This window comes from Lytechinus pictus, chromosome 1 (genome assembly GCF_037042905.1).
Source record: "Lytechinus pictus isolate F3 Inbred chromosome 1, Lp3.0, whole genome shotgun sequence".
In the NCBI taxonomy this organism is placed as follows: domain Eukaryota; kingdom Metazoa; phylum Echinodermata; class Echinoidea; order Temnopleuroida; family Toxopneustidae; genus Lytechinus; species Lytechinus pictus.
In genome coordinates, this window is record NC_087245.1 from 29138269 (window position 1) to 29160666 (window position 22398).

General features: G+C 36.7%; 1 protein-coding gene across 1 annotated transcript in view; it reads right to left on the reverse strand.

The window, feature by feature from the left end:
* The window catches only part of LOC129260612 (X-ray repair cross-complementing protein 5-like), a 29734-nt gene extending 14144 nt beyond the window's left edge, over positions 1–15590 (reverse strand). Inside the window, exons 1-12 of the mRNA XM_064099880.1 lie at positions 15444–15590; positions 8473–8586; positions 7256–7427; positions 6338–6515; positions 5754–5930; positions 5231–5345; positions 4395–4643; positions 3689–3889; positions 2891–2981; positions 2021–2081; positions 1056–1128; positions 575–768 (exon numbers count right to left, since the gene is read on the reverse strand). Coding sequence (XP_063955950.1) covers positions 575–768; positions 1056–1128; positions 2021–2081; positions 2891–2981; positions 3689–3889; positions 4395–4643; positions 5231–5345; positions 5754–5930; positions 6338–6515; positions 7256–7427; positions 8473–8586; positions 15444–15461 — 1643 coding nt within the window. The 5' untranslated portion in view covers positions 15462–15590. The remainder of the gene's footprint in view (positions 1–574; positions 769–1055; positions 1129–2020; positions 2082–2890; positions 2982–3688; positions 3890–4394; positions 4644–5230; positions 5346–5753; positions 5931–6337; positions 6516–7255; positions 7428–8472; positions 8587–15443) is intronic.
* Positions 15591–22398: the final 6808 nt, after the last annotated feature.

Sequence of the window (22398 nt, forward strand, 5' to 3'; positions counted from 1 at the left end):
ACAGAAAAAAATTGCATAAAGTGAAATATGCCAAATCTGACCTGCAAAAAGTTCATCTCACATGACCCCCCCCCCCCAAAAAAAAAAAATAGATTTATGAAAGTGAGAAATCGCAGCAATAACTATATTTTTGAAAATTTATTTAATGCGGGAATGAAAAACAAGGATAACAATCTTTCATGACAATTTTCATAAATTGTAATGCGTAATTTGACCCAGGCCAACTTGAAGGGTATGCAATGTATGTCCCAACAGTTGTTCAAGCAATTTTCTTTGGTAAGATTAACCCAAAATCCTAAACAAACAGGTGCATTTTTGAGATGAGAACCAAGTGACATCATAGGATCATTGGGCTCTTTGTGCATTCAAATGATTTCTAAAAACCTCGGTTCTCACCTCAAAAATGCACTTTACAGCGTTTGTTTAAGATTTTGGGTTAATTGGTAAATTTGTTTATATTTGTAGTTTGTCTACATACAATAGAACTGTTGCTGAGCTAGCACCATGAGCATCTTTGGATGGTGGACACGCTATACAAATTTATTGACATATGCAATGAATCATTTCAACCTACCTGGCTTTCCATATGCTGTCTCCTGTAACTGTTTCCTTGGCTTTAGCTTTCTCCAGCTTAAAGAGCTCCTTCATCCTTTCGACCTGAGGTTCACACTGAACGGCTACAGCCCTGCATGGTTGAAGGAAGGCATCCATCGCTCGTTCTATACCGGGTAAGGGTTCCTCTGGGTTCAATGCTCGATACATAAGGCACTGTGAGAGAGAGTAACGAGAATAGAAAAATGGATAATTAAAACTTGATACTGTTTGAGGTTTGATTTTTAATTAAATTAGACACTAGGAGTAAAGGGATTATAATTTAAAGGAAAAAAAGCATAGAAATGTTAAAACTTTTCACCATCAAAAACTCTGAGATTGAACCAAAATGGTTTCAACGCGAAGTGGAGATATTAAACTAACAATATTTACCAATTTGGTTATCAAGTCGGTCTGTAGATGAACTTATTGAGTAGCTTGATGTACAATGGGTCAAATCTCACCTGACATAATCTTTGAGTGTAGGGATTCAAGGTGTTCTTCGGTTTCAGGGCTTCCGTCTTTTCATCTTCATCCCTGCGGATCAAAAAATATAAAGGAACAATATTGTTAAGCATAAAAACCAGAAAAGCAATGATCAATATCTTCAATTATTTGTGTATTTACAGACTTCTGCATATTACAGGTACTGACCATCCCTACAGTGAAGTTCCATTAGTCCATTTCTGTCTCTGGTTCATAAGAAAAGGTTAAGTGTTCTGTAAGGTCCAGCCCACCACAACAAAAAGTGGCTTTGGATAAATCAAACAAAAATAACGTATAAAATGTGGCATTGCGATTCAATGACAAGCTCCCTTATTGTCATATCTACAAAACTTGAATTATTCTAAATTTCATGTAACAAAATACTTCAATAGTGTAGTGTGTGACTCTCAACTCTCATTTACATATTGCACGTGTTTTGTGAAAAAAAGAGCAAAATTTCAAAATGTCGTAACTTTCTTATTCTACATCCAATTTTGATGACATTTTTGTTGTAGTTGTGCTCATTTGATCTATATCTATTTATTTGAATAAAGTTTGTTGGGTGGAATTGACCTAACAATAAAAATGGCTCAATAAATTCATGAGGCAAAGTAAAGATCTGGAGAAAAAAATTTGAGATGAATGAACATATTGTCTAATGGAACTGCTCAACAAAGTCTCTACACTTAGACTAAAAAATCAAAAATTTCAGCTGATTGTTGCCTTCAAGCCATCAAAAACAGCATTTAATAAATAACTAGGAGTAAAAGCTTGGTCCAGATAATGCTTGATAAATGATGTTTTAGTCTTTCTAGCATAACAGATATTCTTGGTTAAAAGCTAAAATATACATGATACTTTAAAATCGAGGTGTTCACATGTCCATTCTGAATAACTGTACAAACACTCCCAAACCCTGAATTATGATTATACAAATGCTCACTCTTCTGCTGTCATTAAATCCATGTTGTCTATGAGACCATCAACCGCTGCCAGTTGCTCTTCTGCAAGATTAAATAATAAAAATAAATAATAATAATAATAGGCATTTATATAGCGCCATCTATCTAGATATAATCTATTCCGTGGCGCACTGTTTATTATCATTATTACCCCGGCTTTAGCTCGAGCTGCCTTTCAGCGCTCAGTGCATTCAAGGAATAAATCCTGCCGGGTACCCATTTGCCTCACCTGGGTTGAGTGCAGCACAATGTGGATAAATTTCTTGCTGAAGAAAATTACGCCATGGCTGGGATTCGAACCCCCGACCCTGTTTCAAAGTCAGAAGACTAATCCACTGGGCCACAATGCTCCACTAAAACACTTTAGAATCATAAAAACACTTTAGAATCATATTTCTATCAATGTCACAGATTAGCTTAGTTAGGAGGGATTGATGGGAAACACTCTTTAAGATGCAGACAGCTACTTGTCTGTACCTCGTGACCAATCATGCACCCCCCATCAAACATACTGTAACTGATTTTGTTATGTGGCAAAACTGTATGGAGTTTGTATGCATGAAGCAGAGAAGCCAACCTACTTCGACAAATAAAACTGTTCTGAGAAGGAAAAAAGATTGGAAGACATGATATTAAGCCAAAGCGATCAATGCCTCTAGTCACAGAATAGGATCATGCAGGCCCAGAACCAAGCATAAACCCTGCGGCTCTGTCAATGGATAGCAGATCACACGTAATACATTACTATGGCACATATTCAACAAAACACACAAAAAATCTATTGCCCCTTTCAAAGGGGAAAAAGGAACAAATCTCTGATGGAGCCATTTAAAAGTGAATGTGACACAAACCTGACGGCTGGCATTTCTTGTTATTGTCCAAGGACATGAATGTATACATCCTGAGGTCTTCAGCAAATGGAAGTTCAATGTAGAACAGAGCCTGAGGGATAAATATTCAATTGAAATAAATCCATATGTTCAAAGGGGAAGTTCACACTTACAATAAGTTAGTTAAAAAAAAAGGCAAAAAAAAATCAGCAAATGTTACTGGTCATGGTTGATGAATATCCATCAAATCACATGATAGTTATGACTTAAAAAAAAAAAAATGTGTACATGATGTCATATGCAAGCAGCCCCTTCATATATCATGTAATAATTAATTCCACAAATTCCATGTTTTTTAATGGAACACAGTGAACGAAAATATTTCTCTTTGAGAAGGGGATATGAAATGATGTGTCTGATGATATATACCCCCCCAAAAAAAAAATGAAAAATGACATATGGAGGAGCTGCTGATCTATGTCATAAAAGCTAAAGTTTAAAAATTCTTAACAAGACAGACTTTCATTGAACCTTTACTAATATTTTCCTCTTTAGTTTTTCTGCATTTATTATAACCAAGTTACCAACAGGGGGAACTTCCTGTATTGACATCTTAATTACTAGTAACACAGAATTCAGTGTTTTCATACTGCAATTTTTTTCCCCTAGCAAATTTTGAGTAATAATGATTCCAAACAGAGTTCACAATATAGGAAATTATCACACAATACATATTCTTTTTACATATATAGATACGATAAGCGCAGGTCTTGGAGGCACATTCCCCTGGGAGGAATGAAAGTATACCCTCTGACTAACCTCATAATTAGCTTTGATGTGGGGTATCAAACATCCTAGCCTTGGATTGCTACTGGCCGAGTACGCTCTCCTTACGATGGCTACTGAATTAGTTTCATACAGAGCATTGACGAGAGCTGAGAAAGACATCGAAGCTGCCTGGTCATCTGGTTGTGCATAGAAGATGTACACGCTGTTCCCCATTTGTTGATGCTTTTTTATCTGGTGAAATGAAAATGAATATTGAAAGCTTATCAAAAATGATTTAATTGATTTCATAAAATACATTTATAGGTCTTCATTAATTCACTTTATTTTAGTTCTTGTTTTTCATGTCTTACTGTAATCTTATATCCATTTATTAGGCACAGCAGACAAGGACGAGGATATATATCCGGCTGTTGCATGTGCGGATGTGTTGTTTGTCCAGACAAGATGGCAATTTCAGTAACATTGCGATCAATATTTAATTAATCGATCTTGAAAATAATATCATACAATACTACAAAGCACAAATATTCACAAGTATTTTTGCTATTTCATGCACAAATTTTGAGAAAATCCAGAGCAAACAGTGAAGTTTTTATTTGCGGAAGTGGCCGGACATTGAACCCCCCCTCCATCCTACTGTATAAAGATTGGACTCCACGAATTTCAGTTCATACAGTTGATGTTGTATCAGCTATAAAAAAAAAGGTTATTGTACCTCTAATAACTAGTAGCTTACCCTACTGTCTTTGGTGAACCCAAGAACTTGCATGACTTTCCCGGGTTTCTTGTAATCCATGTTTTTCTTATCCTCTTCGGAGATGGGGATGATGTCGTTGCCATAGCGATAACCTTCAACTTGGTCGTCCTTTTCTACTTCTGTCTCTTCATCATCATTAAGATGCTGGGAGCGGATGGTCTGAGGGGTGAACTCCCTTGCCCCTTTGTGGAATGTGGACTTCCAGCTTTTGGGGGTCGCCTCCTTTACCTAGAGTAGGAAGAATATGTTTGTCAGTTTGGACTCGATCAAGCATTAGATTATTGGACACAAAGGCACAGGGTATCATGCTTTACTGTATTTCCATTAGTTTGAGGCTTGATATGAACTCATTTATTTCAAGTTGAATTTGAGCTGGCTTGATTTGAAGCACACTTTGATCCCACACCCCTTTCTCTTTATATCATTAACCTAGAAATAGTTAAGAAACCTAATACTATCATACATAACAACATCCTATCTCCAAATTATCATTCATTTGAGGGAAATAATATAGGGTATTTGTAAAGTGCATATATCCACCTTAGTAAGTGCTACTAGGCTAAAACAGCACTCACAGCTCTTGAGTAATTACTTCCCGTCGGTACCTTTTTATCTCAACTGGGTGGAGTGGAGCACATTACGGACCAATTTCTTGCTGAAACTACACCATAGCTGGAATTCAAACCAACAACCCTATGTTTCAATGTAGGGAGACGAGTTCACTGGGCCACAACGTTCCACCTTCATATAGTACAACAAAGAGGAATATGCTATAGTTTACTCTCCTAAAACAATATCAAATATTGAACAGGTACCTTGAGATAACCAGAGACTGGAATTTTGAGTTCTGGTCCGACTTCTAGATTGACCTTCCATGGGGTAGGTCTGACAGCTCTCTTCTCAAACATTGTCACAGCTGGTATCACCTCACTGTAAAAACAAAAGCAAACATTATACCAAGTGTCTTATCCTGGACTCTTTAACATTGACATATTTGCTTTTTTTAGGATCTACATTTTTTCCCCATGTTTTCTGTGATACAGAAAACAGGAAAAATCATGGAATTCTGGAAGAAATATGAATTTTTAAATAGACAAAACCAAACTGAGTTACAACTTACAAGAATTACAACAAATATCATGAAATCCAAGCAAATTCCAATAAAAGCAGAAATGTCCGTAAATGAAACATCTAACCTGTTAGCATTTTTCTTTAATCATGTGTTTGCCAAGCTCTATCTGTTTTTCTAAGATTTTCCCTTTTGTAAATGTCACTGGTGAACACAGGATGTGATTTTCAGAACAACATAGAACATGGCTTTGGCATTGGAAGACTCACTCAAATGAATAGATGGCACCGTTCACTTCTTCTACGATGCTTAGAACCAGCCTCTCTCCAGCCCTCTGTTGTGGGGTTTTCTGCTTCCTTGACCCTAGACCTCGGCTGGTAGATGGTTGATCCCGGGCATCACCCCCATCGCCGCCACCACCGTCCAAGCTATCAAACTGAAGTCCACTGCAATATTGACAATAGATGATTTTGAACTTGTAAGTAACCAGATGTCATCAATTAATGTTATGTAAAAATGTACCTGCCTTTTGTACACAAAGAGGATATTAGACAAAATGGGTAAAGCATAACTGGAAAGTAGACAAAGTGGTATATGGGCTAAAAGCCAATTAGACTAAATAGTAGATGAAGTGGTTGTACATGAAGCAGAATTAGACCATATGGGATGAGACCAAACAGAAGTTGACAAATTTGTTGTAGACCAGTTGGCAATTTAGCGAATAGAAAAGGAATGACATGAATACAGAAAGAACAATAAACTAGTTTACTTTTGAAGGAAACAGAAATGTCATTCAATTTCAATTCAAAGGTTTTAATCCGTATAAATTTCTCAACAAAAACAGTTTACTTACATCATGTTAACTTCTGATTTCATGGCTTTGAGGCTATCAGTGACGTTCTGCAGCTTATCATCAGCAAACTCTCCTCCAAGGTCTGAGAAGAGGATGATGCGATTCTTTGTGAACTTTGATGACTTGTCTGAAATAGCATCATGGATTATATCCATGGCCACAATTAGAGCATCAACAACTGATATTCCAAAAGGCATCAAAGTCAAGGATCATAATGGGATTCAGTTTATGATGAACTTGTAGTGAATCAGTAATGTGATAGTCTATAGTCTATACAGCTCACAATTATATGAAGGACACATGATGATATAAACAATGATATCGTATTATTGATAGAGCTCTAAGTACCAGGTATTAACCCCATCCCAACACCAAACTATTTTGTATGCTGGGTGTCGATTTTGCATCAACACCAGTTTGTTGTTCCAACTTTGGTGCTGTGTGAGACTTGCAATGATATTGCCCCAACATCAACAGGGCCAATGCAAACAGAATCTTAATTTCAATTTGGGTGCTATGTATGAAAGGTGTTGATTTTGCCCCAATACCAACAGCAGCTTCATTTCAATTTTTTGTGAGACTGGTGTTGATTTGCCACATTATGGCAACCAACTTTGTTTTGAATCGGGAGCTGTATCTGGCTGGTGTTGAATTAGCTGCAATACCAACATTTTGGTGCTGTATGTGACCGTCATTGATTTTGCCCCAACACCAACATCAACTTAATCTTGATTTGGTTGCTTGATGTGGGTGGTGTTGTTGACTTTGCACTCATACTTATACTATTTTCATTTTACTCTTGGTCTGTTGTATAGTGTAAAGTTTCATTGTTTTGTTTAGTTGGTGCTGATTTTTTCCATAACACCAACACCAGCCTTTGACATTGAACTTGACAACACTGTGCTTTGACAAGGATACAGTCTCCTGATTCCTGGCTTGGCTGAATATTAGACCTTATGTGTTGAATGAGATCAAGATCAGCTAGTCTGAATGGCCTTTCCACTGTGATGTTATCATAGTCCAGCTTGTTGGCTGACCCTGGAGTGCCGAAGAGGATAAGGGCAACCTCATCTTTAGACTCAGAAAACACCTGTGTAAAAAAATACATTGAAATGTCCTTCATTTATATCTCATAATCATGTTGTTAGTGCAGGGACTAGTTTTCCTGGTATTGCATTGCAATTTACTCCACACTTTTTGAAGACTACTACACAAATTCTTTTGTATATCAGATTTTTACATAGGACTATAGTCATGGTACAGAACCTAGGAGAGAGCTTTCTCCTCTTGAAACCAAAAACGCTAATCCAATTTGGGAAGCAAAATCAATCCCTGCAGTGTTCTGTTCTAACCACAAGCTGAAATGTAGAAGCTACTGGATAAGTGTGTTCTAATCTCTTCCCCCCTCCCCCATATTGTATTCAATTAAATGTTACACTGTACAAAAAATTAAGTTTACCCAATAAGTTCTGGGGTTATAAAGCAAAAAAAAAAAAAAAAATCATGACCTTAATAGACAATGTTAATAGAGTTCATCATGCCTTGAACAAATATAAAATTTGAGTGATAAATGGAAACGCCTATAAAATCACACAATCACCAAAAATAATATGATATTTTATAGCATTTATGAGGCGCCAATTATCTGGTTGCCTATTCAATGGTGACCTGTATATTACCCAGCTGTAGCTACGGCTGCCAAATGCACTCTGTGCATGCAAGGAATTAATCCTTCTGGGTAACCATTCACCTCACCTGGGTTGAGTGCAGCGCAACGTGGGTAAATTTCTTAAAGGAAAACATGCCATGGCTGGGACTCGAACCTAGTATTACCTTTCTTGAAAACCCAGGTTTCTGTATTCTACAATGCCATTTCCGTGTTCTTCAGTGGTCTAAAGAGTTTTAAACATATTCTGTGTTTCCTGCAAGGTTTGACAAGCTGATTTTTTACTTAGATGCACAGCATTCTTATGTTGGATTTTACTTTGATTTTCTCTCAATGTTTCGTATCAAATATTTGGAATGCAAAAATGTGTCTTCCATGAATTTTCTCCTTTCTTCCTGAATTCTGTGGACTTTATTTTCTGTTTAATGTATCATGGAAAACTGGGGACTCTTATCTGACTTTTTTTTACCTTCCTCTGGAGTATCATGGTGATGACATCCCGTGCTGTCTCAAGGGTAGTACAGCTGCCAGGAGGAGCTTGGTTCATAGAATGACCAACATCTAGAACAATCACTATCGCTTCCTGAAACACACAAGAACATTGGTTAAAGTAAGCTATGTACTGAAGTCTACCATTACGATTTCTGAACTCTAGCAAGAATTTCTCCCAAAAGCTGGAAAGTCTGGAAATGGAATTCTCAATCACTATTTTTTTTTCTGAAATGTCTTTTCACTAAATAAAATTTGAAAGATAACATCAAGATTGGAACCGAATTACAGCCGTTCCCAATCGCGATTTAGGAAAGCGGTGGGCATATTGTTTATTGACCTCAAAATGTAACCCAACCAGAAATTGTTGTGGCAAGTCTCTCACTCTCAGACTGAGAGTGAGAGACTTGCCACAACAATTTCTGGTGGGGAACTTTGCTTGAAGAGTCGGCCGGTGCGAAACTGCATGCCATTATTAGCGCCGCCAAAATACCTGTAGATATTCAGCAAAGTGGTGGGCACATTGCCCTAACTAGATCTAAGTCCTAGATGCCTATGCTATGGCTAAGTATGAGTTAGATCGATAAATAGGTCTATTTCTGTCAGGGATATGTTCCGCCGAGTCTTCGTCTGGCCCTGCAGCAACCCCTCTGTCAATAGACCGAACACGGCTATTGGGCTCATAATGGTGAAGCAAACAACCGCCGCTTATAAACTACAGCGTCTATGGAGAAAGGGTGCGCTTTTGCACCCTCTTCGATTACTCCTAAATTTTGCTTTTTGACATGGGAAAAAGAAAGAAATAATAAAGATAAATGTACATCAAATACAATCAGCTTCCGAAAAATATGCCGGAAAATTGCTAATTTTGATGACAAACGGATCAGGATCAGCCAGGTTCTTCTTCAATCGCCGTCAGCGCAGCTACAGCTGAGCATACGAATGTGCCAGGCAGCCAATCCGCTGTCATGTCCATACACTCAGCTGTAGCTGACGGCGATTGAAGAAGAACCTGGCTGATCCCGATCTATTCAGGCGAAGTGGCAAGGTGCAATTATCGGCTGATCTTGTTTTCAATTGACCTTGAAAAACGCTCAAAGTTACCAAGAGGGTGTCCTGAAAGTGAACTGTTGCAGCAAAACTGCCATAACTTTTGTAAATGACCATGAATCTGAGTGATGTTTATATTTTTGGAAAGGAGAATGATTACTTCGACTGTTTATTAAGTTAGTTTTGTTGTTTGCAGAGTAAAAATACTAAAAAGATGTCAAAAACTCTCCATGAAAAAATGAAAATAAGTAGTCGAAAAAAAAAAAAGCTTAAATTTCACATTTTCAGGTCATTGGCATGATCTAAAAATAATGAAATAATAAACATTAAGTAAACAAATTAAATAATCATTTAACATTTAGATCTCTAACAATAAAGAAAAATAAATAGCAATTGAACAAATCATGTCAAACATATAACGGTAAACGAACATACAAGCAGGACTAACTGTGAAACCATGCGCTGAATCCTGAATAAAAAAAGATTGACTATGGAAAACTGAAAATGGCTCCATGATAAAATACAAAATGGCTCTCATTTTTTTCTAAATGCCCCCACCCCCAAAGTAATTTTTTACCCTTACAATACAGTATATAATGTAAAGTATTTTTTGAATGTGTTGAAAAGGTTCATTGCCAATTTTACAATGTACCACATTAACTTGAATTTGAATTTTTTAACTTCATTCACTTGACATGAACATTTTGTTTTACAATTAACACTTCCGTTATATCAAATACATACATATAGGCCTACATTTTCCATAGATTTCCAATTAATTGAAAGAAAAAAAGTACATGCATAGACCTATATGAATTATGTTCAATACTCATTTATTATAAATATTGAGCATGCATCAAACACCTAAATCGAGCCCCACATGGCCTGACAATAATTTGATAAAAAAATAGCAACAAAAAAAACACTGCGCTTGAAAAACCTGGACGATCAACCTAGATCTCCCGGGGGGGGGGGGGGGGGGGGGGGGGCACTTACATTGACAAGTGGATACCATGCGCAACCAAAAAAAGGATGTCTTTTTCAAGATAGGGCACGTTACGTACGTAATGTGATAAGGGTGTCAAAAACACAAAAATATTGAAAAAAGGGTATCTATTTTGCTCGGAAAAATATATGTGTTTAGGGTCAAATATGAGGGGATGATAAAACAAAATCAAAATGTTTTATAAAGGATGTCCTTTTTGCCCCAACACTACGTGTTTAGAGTCCGATTTGCGCGAGGTGTGGAAGGTGGGGCCGTACTAAACCAAAATGTGTAAAGGTAAAACCAACGACCGACGGACCTGTGAAATAACAATAAAATATCGCTGTACTTGTTTAGGGGTTCATTTCGGGGAATACTTACCAAGAGTATCGTTTTGTTTCCAATACTTGTTAAGGGGTGCATTTTCAGAATACAGAAAATACAGTGCTGTTCTTGTTTGGGGGCTCAATTCTGTTAATACTTGCCAATAGTATTTGTTTCCAATACTTGTTAAGGGTAGGGTTTCCCACGCCAATACTTGTTAAGGGGTGCATTTTCAGAATATGGAAAATACGTGTTTAGGTAGACCAAAAGCTTCGGTCTCTGTTATGTTGGTTGTTCCGCTGAACTCCGTTGGCTCCACTCACCAAATACAGAGACCGAAGTTCTAGCGCGATCTGTACAGGGGACTCAATGGCCATACGTTTATGTATTCAGTTCGGATAAAACAGGGAAGTGATGTTGCGCGACAGCCGAAGTAAGTCACTGTTTTTTCCCCTTTTAAGTTTATTTTTCCCTGTTTTGGTGCATTTCAGACCATAACTGAATAATAATCTTTATTTTGGTACAGTTCTTTTTATATATTTTTATGAAATAAAGACCAAAATCGATGAGCCCCGACGGGGGGGGATTTTGCATTGTAAGTCCCCTAATGGTGGCTGCACGATAGCGAGCCGTCTGTGTACGAGGAGAAAAAAAAAAAAAGTTTAAAAACTCCTCGAAACAGACGGCTGCCAGCTGTCTTGTGTTTAGGGTAATGTTGTAACCCGCACCCGTTGCGGTATGGGTTAACCTGCCGGTATGCCCCCGATCGCGGGTTGCGGGCCGGGCCGAGTTCATTCTCAAACCCACAGACCGTCATACGAAAAAAGGGAGAAGTAACGACGCATAATAAAAACATTAACAATAACAAGTGGAATGCCTCTGGCCGTCTCACCTGCATCACGCGATTCAATATAGCAGCAGTACTGATTTTGAAAACTACTATAACTCGCACAAGATGTTCAGTGATACTTGGTTACTCGTATTTCCACGTTTTATGAACTAGACCAATACACTTATGGAGATATGATGGCAATTCAACAAATACCCCCGACGTGGCCAAAGTTCTTTGACCTTACATGACCTTTGACCTTGATCATGTGACCTGAAACTTGCACAGGATGTTCAGTAATACTTGATTACTATTATGTCCAAGTTTCATGAATCAGATCCATAAACTTTCAAAGTTATGATGGTAATTCAACAGATACCCCCAATTCGGCCAAAGTTCATTGACCCTAAATGACCTTTGACCTTGGTCATGGGACGTGAAACTCATGCAGGATGTTCAGTGATACTTGATCAACCTTATGTATAAGTTTCATGAACTAGGTCCATATATTTTCTAAGTTATGATGACATTTCAAAAACTTAACCTTAGGTTAAGATTTTGATGTTGTTTCCCCCAACATGGTCTAAGTTCATTGACCCTAAATGACCTTTGACCTTGGTCATGTGACATGAAACTCAGGCAGGATGTTCAGTAATACTTGATTAACCTTATGGCCAAGTTTCATGAACTAGGTCCATATACTTTCTAAGTTATGCTGTCATTTCAAAAACTTAACCTCAGGTTAAGATTTGGTGTTGACGCCGCCGCCGCCGTCGGAAAAGCGGCGCCTATAGTCTCACTCTGCTATGCAGGTGAGACAAAAATTGAGTTAGGATCATGTGCTTCTTACGTGGCGGATTCTTTTAAAGACGTAGATATTTCCTTTTAAAAAATGCCGGCATATTTTTGTCTTGTGAACAGTGAACAGGACTGAGATAGTTCGACATAATACATCGAGTTGCTCTATCAAAGAAGCGCCAGTGCAGCGCATATTGGGAGGGAGAGAGAGAGAGAGATAGAGAGAGAGGGGAGGGGATGTGTTCGGAGAATGTAAACAGAAGCCAGAATACATTGCGTAATCATGTCTGGCAAGGAGCGAGTGATGGGCCACGTGGTAGATAAAGGAATGCTTTATGACTTGGAGTGGGGCGAGTCAAGCCTGTTTCCACGGCAACGCTCGCTGTTTGAGGTGGAGGGATTTGCGGTGCACAGCAGAGAGACAGTTGTTTGATTATTGGATTACCTGATAGAGCGTGCCGTCAGGTCAGAGTGTTAGCTGCCCTTTTTTGAAGACATGCTAAGCTGGTCTAGTGGCTAACTAACCCTCCTTTTCGTTATTTCATACATTTTCTGATGAAAACTAAATCCCCCGCACCCTGAATGCCCAGATCTCTTAATTTTTCCAATGTACAATTGATTGAAAGTCTTTAAGATTTCTGAAGATGTAAAATAGGATTGCAAGTTTCTTGCAAATACCTCTCTCTTGACCGATCGATCGAGAGAGATAAAAAATAAATAAAAGCCTAGCTAAGCTAGCTAAGCACTAGTAACACGAGCTGTTTACGTAAGTTCATGGGCGCCCTCGTGCACGTTTGTATTAGTTTACAAAGAATTGGGAGAAAAACAAAAACAGAAGGAAATAATATGGAGATATACAAGAAGAAGAAATTGACTTTATCATTATCCTGGTATTTATTTCAATTTTGATTACTTTATATACGAGGTGCCATAGAATTGAATATTGTAATTATGATTGTTGTGAGTCGCCGTGTCGACCGACCTGGACTGAAAAACTACATTGCCGATCTTTGCTGGGCAGCCTGGCTAGCCTAGCTGAGCTGCGGCTCCAATCAGAGGAGTTAATTGCGTAATGCTTTCAATTTCGAGATCAGAGCGGACCCATTTCGTGGTACAAAGTCACCCAAAAAACATTTTCTATCCAGAATAAAAGGCGAATTTTGCAAATTGTAAGTAAATTCACTCTAGGATAGGTTAGTAGTTGGCATATATTTTCCTGATTTGAGCCTGTAAAGTGTGGGGATTGCAGAAATAATATTTTTCATTTTTCAAAGATAAATTGACTAACGGGTTAAAACCCGACGGGTCAGCGGGTCCCGCTTGCAAATTATTGGATTATACGGGACGGTATGGTTCGGGTTTTCACTTGCGGGTTACATTAGTTTAGGGTGTTTTTCAAGACCCAATGGTCGCGCATGGTATCCACTTGTCAATGGAAGTGGCCCCTCTGGTCTAGATCTAGTAGACCTCCTTTTTTTTACTTGGCCTAACTTTATCTTTAAATTGTTCCTTTTCCCCCATCAAAAAGCAAAATTTAGTAGATCCCTAGGTCTAGACTAGAAGAGTCTACTCGAAGAGGGTGCAAAAGCGCACCCTTTCTCCAAAGACGTTAAGCGGCGGTTGGTTGCTCCACCATTACTAGTTAAGAGCCGATGCCATGGCTGATGATGAGTACGGTAGTGTACTAGTAGTGTCATCAGTCTGTGTACTGTAGGGCCTAGACCAAAAGCTTCAGTCTCTGTATTTTGGTTGTTCCGCTGAACTGCGTTGGCTCACTCACCAATTAATAGACTGAAGAGCTTGGAGGCCCGTACGTACAGACAACGTAGTAGCAGTAACATTAGATCTAACTTACTTCGGCAGAAACCTGATTTTCCGATCGTTTTTTTGTACATAAAATGTCACATTATGAAAAAGAAATCACATCCATATTTACGAAAAAATGTTTAAAATTCAGAAATATCGTACCTTAGATCACAGTTACCGCTAATTCCTTTCAGATGATGATCGAAACATCGTCATCTTCGATCCTTTCGTTGGTCAACGTAAGTTGCCATCTTGGATGACGTCATCATCCTTACAGACATACTTACCAGTCATTATATCGTGATTTGTGCCGCTGCTTTGCCCTTGTAGATGTGCATTGATCGCATTGATTGGCCAGGATATCGAAAATTTAATCGGAAAGCCTTGATAAAAGCACAACTCATTGAACGTAAAGGACAACAACGCACGGCTGCCCATTTTTTCCTCTCCGGCTAAAAAATAAGGAATAACGGGGGAATAACTCATCGGTAGACGGTAATGTATATTTTCTTTGAATTTACATGGTATCAAAAGAAAGATTAGAGTCTAACGAAAATAGTGGGCCTTCGTTCAAGATAATGTCATTTAGAATCTAAAAAAATTAAAATCTGGACAAAACCCGTCCTCCGAATGGCTGACGTGATTACACATGCAGGCTCGCACAAACACACTACCGTCGGTGAATGGGGATTACAGTAAAATGTCAGAAACTGTTGAATAAATCCCCAGAAACGATGGTTATTCCTGTCTATATACTAATATAGAACATGTTCATAAACTGCTCCGAATTCAGCAGATTCATAAAATACTGAGTCCGAGTAATTATTAAACAACACTGGTGGAGAAATTTTAAGTCAGCCGGTGCGAAACTGCATTAGCGTGAAATTCATGTTTAATCTTGACTTGACTTCAGAGTTCAATTCATCATCCGCTGCATATCCGATGCATGGCGATTCATGTTCAAACACTCGTATAGTGCGACTCAATATGAATGCGGTACTTAATTTAATTGCTGCACGTCAAAGACTCTAGTCCGTTCACTACCGTACTCCGTAAGTCACAAAACTTACTTAGACTTAGTCCAGCTAAAAAAAAAAAACACAAAAGAAGATGCACTGGGGTTGAATCAGGACTGACTTAGTGATAATAATCTTCTAACCTTTTCTTTGCTTCCCATGGTACTAGTTTCCGGAAAATCAGTGGAATTAACAAGCCAGAAGAACTCGAAAATTTACTTCCAAGTAACTCGCCTTTCCCCTGCTGCTGGAGATAACGTACCGGTACGCGCTAAGTATACGGTGGTAATACCGCCGCGCGCCTCGATCGACCGATATGTATACAATCAGTGTTTAAAACTTTGTAAAGAAAAGGGCAGTTATCGATCACGGCCTCTTTTTCAGCGATTTGTTTACAAACTTTTTTGTTTTGAAACTATTTTTTTTTTCATTTCAATATATTCATAATTAAACAAATCATACATGTATCACAAAACATTACAAGATGAAATGAATATTGTAAATAATTTTTAACAGTAACATTAATTTTGATCACACTTAATTACTGAAAATTACATAACATTTATACCAATATTATATTACTTGTTTAATACATTTACATACTTTGGAAAAAAAAAAGTAATGTTAAAAATTATCTATACGCATCCATTCGTTACTCTAAATCAACTTGTTCCCATTTCTGGAAATGTATTGCCAAGGTATTCCTCTGCAATCTTATATTAATTCCTCTTCCTTATGTTTTCTACCGGCAATGTTTTATTATGGTTCCAACAGGTGGCAAAACAGCTTAATTTGCCTTGCAGAATAAATCTCCTTTTTAACTATTAAAATTACTGTATTTAAACATTTTATTTTATTTGAACTTCCATCAATCCCTAACAAAATGTCTTCCATGGAGAGATTATCCAGTTCTTTTAATCTTAATTTAAGTCCAATATTTTTCCAAAGTGTTTGAACATTCGGGCAACTTTTAAAAAAGTGATCAAGAGTTTCAACGTCTTGAGAACAAAACGAACATTATTTTGTTAGATGATATATAACATATTGTATGAAGTTTATCATTTGGGTAAATACCCCCGTGCAGCTGTTTAACTTGACATTTCCTTTAGCATGTTTAGTTAACAACGTACCGTAGAAAAACGATGTCTCATAATATGCCGAATTTGTTTTACTGTTAAACCTGAAAAAATCCGATTGATTTTAAGGATGTCATCCGTCTTTTTTCAAACCGTTAATGAAATATTTATATCATTGCCTTGAACAGATCTTGACTAGTGTTACATTTCTTCCAAATACGGTTCTAGATATAAACCCCTCAAAAAAAGTTTGGAAATCTTAGTTTGGCCATTAATTTCTCCTAATTTTACACAATGCATATTTGACATCATTCAAAAGATCATTTAATTCTCTTTAAAATGATACAATGCTTGTTATGATCGTGTCATCACGAAAAGAGCAGGATTCGAAAGTGTTGGATGAGGTCTGAATTGAAAAGCTGCAAAACGAGCAAATGTTTGGAAATCTGAGTTTGGCCATTAATTTCTCCTAACTCCCAATTTAACACAAACATAACTGATATCATTCAAAAGATCATTTAATTCTATTTAAAATGATACCATGCTTGTTATGATCATGTCATCATGAAAAGAGCAGGATTCAAAAGTGAGTGGATGAGGTCTGAATTGAAAAGCTGCAAAACGAGCAGAAATAGTCATGAAGGGTCAAGTTCTTTTGTCTGTGTCAATAGAGATGAAAATCCATTCAAATCAAGCCCCTGCTTCTTCATTTTTATGTTCTGTTGTGGTGTATGTAGTGATGGTTCTGTGAGATAACATGGTTTGAGCATTGGTTGAAATACCCATGCATGTTTGTTTGTTTGTTTGTTATGTGTTTGCTTGTGCAGAGGTGTGTTTGATTCCATGTTAATGTTGATGTTAAGGTGCATGAAAACAATTAAAAGAAACCGCTGAGAAACTCACTCATCACCACGGGAAAAAGACTTTCAATATTGTGTCATTTTGCACCCTTTGTTTTTTTTTACCTTGCCCCACAATTCAAGGCACTGCACCTCCATGTGAGCCGTAATCATATCATGTAGGGTATCATTTTAAAGACAATTAAATGATCTATTCATTGATATTAATTACACATTGATATTTACTAAAACCGAGGAGGGATTATAGATCGAAGTCAGATTTCCAAACTTTTTTTGAGGAGTTTAGATATCGTCGTCATGGGACTGATTACCTTGAAATGGATTAAGGCTGAATGAACGTTTCCACCCAATTGGCAGAGCATCATATATTTTCAAAATATAATTTGAGTCCAAACCGCTGTTTAAAAAATAAGATACTGGCCTTAAATGGCCGTTTCCATCAATCAAATGAATAAGTTTAAACATAATATGAGTATAGTTTTATATCAAATACAATTTTGCTATCAATACATACATGTTTGTTATTAAATATTATAGTGTCTGAAACACAATCATTCTCCTTTGTCCTACATTCTTTTTTTCTTTGCCAAACTCTTAATATTTCAACAGAGAATGTTGATAACTTTGCTTTGATCTTGGCGGTATTATAATTACATTGAAAATGAACACACCACCTGTCCAATTGATTTACATTAACTATTGAACAGTGTTTTCCATTTCATTTGATTGTCAATATATTAATCTTTTCATCCACATCGTAAACCTCCATTTTCATATTTTTGATACATTGCGTTTCTTTTCATTTTATCTTGTCCATTCCAAATAAATTCGAATGTGATTCTTTCTGTTCCACATAAACCCACTTCGGGACCACAATCAACGATGAGACATGAATCAATTTTGCAAGTGCATTAGAAGATGAATTTTCCCTAATATGGTAAATCTCTTTGCTTCCACCAGCTCAATAACTTTATTTTGCTTAAAATTCTTTGTAGTTCATTTCTTCTTTAACCTTCACATCCATGGTAAAATATATTCCCAAATCTTCACTACTTTAACCATATTCCATCCTTTCGGGTCCTGGTTTGTACTGGTTCATAATCTCATTAAATTTGTTTTATCCTAGTTTAAAAACAGCAAAAAGTAAATTTCTAAGGACCGTTCATTTCGTACAAAAATCGATACATCATCAGCGTACAGCACTTAACTTCATTCTGAGCCAATAAAATACCCCTAACCCCTGAATCATTTCCTATAACATTTGCAAGTAATTCAATTGATGATATAAAATATAAAGCGAGAGGTAATCTCCCTGTCTTACTCCCCTCTGTATATCAAAATATTCAGTTGTGAAGCCACCATTCATAACACATGCTCCACTATACAAAGTTTTGATCAACTGTCTAAAAGATACACCAAATTAAAAAATTTCTAATATCTTTTGTATAAACTCATGCGATACAGAGTCAAATGCTTTTTCAAAATCCACCGCTAATAAATAAACTTTTATAATGTTATTCAAAGCCTGAAATAAAATATCATCAATAAAAAACATCGTGACTCGCGGCGGATTGAATGGAAATAGCACTGTCTCGGCTTAAGCATCTTTTAAAAAAAGTAATTTATTTCAATCATGGACCTATTCATTCCGGGAGTTCTTTCCCAAGTTTGTTCCCTACATGTAGTCACGGCCATGTGCATGCGCTATAGGCATTTAATTTACATTTCTCTTATTTAAAAAAAATAGATGTGAATTTTTTTTTAATGTACCATCAAAGTTTCGCTCATTTTTCACAAAAAAAATTAAAAAACAGTGATATTGATGTCACATGCTCTTATTAAGTATTTAGTCTTAATTGTATATATTTTTAGTGAAGAATACCTTATTTCACAGTGTAATGAGATAAATATTGAAGGGATTTCATATTTTGATATAATAACAAAAAAAAGGATAGAAAGTGGGTATTTTTTCATCGGTACCCCCATTGGCCACGAACATTTAGGCCGGCCTACATAATATTTGTTCTGTGACCAATTTGGTAATTGCATGGCCATGCAATTAGACCCAAATAGCCAATGGCAAAGTATAAGGAAGATATCATTAATTGAAAATTATTGTCTTTGAAATCAATATATCAATGCTTGAAGAAATTAACCGAAACAAAGATCACTGCAGGCCTATTAAAAAAGTATTGAAAAACAAAGTATATTTTCATCTTTCCCGGATTTATGTGAATATTGTTTTTTGTCGTGAATTTGTATATTATTCATGCATTCAAATATTAAACAGATTATTATTTCCATTGAACAACGACCTGAGTAATAATGGGCTGTATTAAATATCTCACAAAGCTTCATTCTCACGAGCGCTGACAGAAAAGGCGAGAATTAAAAAAGTTGTCATAATTACATTTGTATGGAGGCTTAAAAAGTACATGCACCAAATTAGGCATTGATACAATTATAATCTCGTCATGAAAATAATTTCGCGAAAATATCAGCTGACAAGATCTCGGATCTCATCTTGTTGACATCACTTCGAATCAGATGATGGGATGGATCATGGATGGGATGTAGACATGACGATATCTAAGGTCTTTATCTTCCATTAGGGTACGGTGACTCAGTGGTAGAGCGCCTGCCTCATGGACAAGAAGTCGTGGATTTGATATAAAAATGGGAACTTCTAACTTCTTGCTAGGCGCTCAGCACTTCGATTGGAGAAGTAATTATGTTAAGCATGCAGAGTCCACTGGGAGAGCAGTTTCCAAATTAAAGTGGAGACCTGTATGGGTAAATAAAACGTTTTAACATTTTCATTCATTAAGGTAGTACACATTTTTATGGCACGCTCCAAGATCTAGTCAATAATTCTTCTCTTCTATATTGTGATGAGATGACAAGATCTGATATCTTGTCATCTTTTGAAGGATGTAGCAATGACGATTGAGATCAGAGGCCTCGTTGTCTTATTTCTCCTAAAGGATTTAGACATGGCAAGATTCAAAATCTCGTTATCTGATCATCTGAGAGACACTGAATTATTTTGAATTTTAACAGAAGAAAACACCATACAAGAAATTAAATTGTTATGAAATGGCTGCTTTAGTAGTGCAAGGGCGTTACCAGATTTCATTTTGTGAACCAACTTTACATTTAGATAAGTACTCGATCTGCATTTATACAGTGCGTCCCACAAAAAACGAAACCGAGATTTATCGATGATTTATCATAACTTAATCACAAATACAATAGACAAATGACCTACCATTGTAAAGCTTAGAATCTCCTCTTTCATCTAAAACTACTAAGATTATTTCTCATTCACGCATGAGTGGGCAAAAACAATTTGAAGAGGGGATACCAAAAAGTCATTTGGCGGGCTGTATCTGGGTTTCAAAAATAAAACCACATTTTTAAAAAGTCCAATATCTGCTCTTTAATTTGATACCACAATTACAGAAAATGGTCAAGAAATAACAAAGTTCTGGCTATTTGAAATAAGGCTTGAATTTCAATAATTTCATTAAATGAAGAGTTTTTACAGGCTAGCGTTCAAACTCACTCAACACTCCGTTTTGTTGACGATCAGCCATGCATTAACTTGAAGCCTTTTGTTAACCATGCGATAGCTTCTGTGGGAAACCGGTGACAACACGTTTATTTAATGAAACTATGGAAATACAAGCATTGTTTCGAGGGAACTTAACTTTTTTACTTCTTGACCATTTTTTGTGATTAAGGTATCAAATAAAAGAGCAGATATTGAACTTTTTAGGCATGTGATTTTCTTTTTGAAATTCAGATACCCCCCGCCAAATGAGTTTTTGGTATCATTTGTTCAAATTGTTTTTGCTCACTCATGCGTGAATGAGAAATAATCTAAGTAATATCAGATAAAAGAGGAGATTCTAAGCTTTACATTGGTAGGTCATTTGTCTATTTTATTTGTGATTAAGTTATGATAAATCATTGCTTAATTTCGGTTTCGTTTTCTCTGGGACGCACTGCATAATTTCAATTTAGGAGTCTTTTTATTAATATTTTTTTTCTTCAAATGCCCGTGGGCAAACTCTAGGTGACTTTGAAATGACAAGTGACACCATTGCACGTAACAGAGTCACCGCGTGAAGGTAGCAGCATGACCCCGGGTTAGTAAAAATCATAGGTGATTTTAAATCAAAATAAAGAACAAAAATATGCAATGAAAAATAAGGTTAGTATAAAAACCCCAATGAATGGAAAGTGAATAAATAATTAATATATGTATAGCTAATTTCACAAACGTCACAAATATGCACAAATATATACAAATAGGCACATACTAGATGGGCACGAATAAGCACAACTATGCACAAACATATACAAATAGGCACATACTACATGGGAACAAATAGGCACAACTATGCACAAATATGAAAATATGCACAACTATGCACAAAAATATATACAAATAGGCACATACTAGACGGGCACGAATAAGCAAAACTATGCACAAATATACACAAATAGGCAAAACGGGCACAAATATGAAAATATGCACAACTATGCACAAATATACACAAATAGGCACGATCGGGCACAAATATGAAAAAAATGTACACAAATATACATAAACATCTATTTACAAAATAGAAAAAAATACAAAAGACAGATTACCCCCTCTCCAAAAAAAAAAAATAATAATAAAATAAAATATAAATAAATAAATAAGCAGCGGGCAAAAGCGGCGCCGAGGGAAGGCAAAGCGGATGCAAAGCAAAATCAATGCTGCGGTGAGGGGAGGGTATACTTGTGACTGTAACAGGCTAAACACCGTGACGGGGAAAAAACAAGGCAAAAGGAAACTGGCAAAAAGGCCTTGACCATGGTAACAGGAAAAGATGGGCGAAGGCCCGACACGGCAAAAGTAGCTGAGGGTGAATGCCTAGGCCTAGGGGAGATAAAAATAAATTAATTTTTCAATTAGAATATTTCATAGGAAACATAACCAGCCACTGCTGGTCTCATTTATGCCACCGTGCTTCTGTAAAAAAAAAGTTAAAATGAAGAGCAGCATGTAAAATATTATGAAAACGAGAACAAAATTACAAACAGGAAAATTTACACTGTTTAAAAAACCAGAGCTACCATCAAAATGTCTGCGACTGACAAAAAGCTGA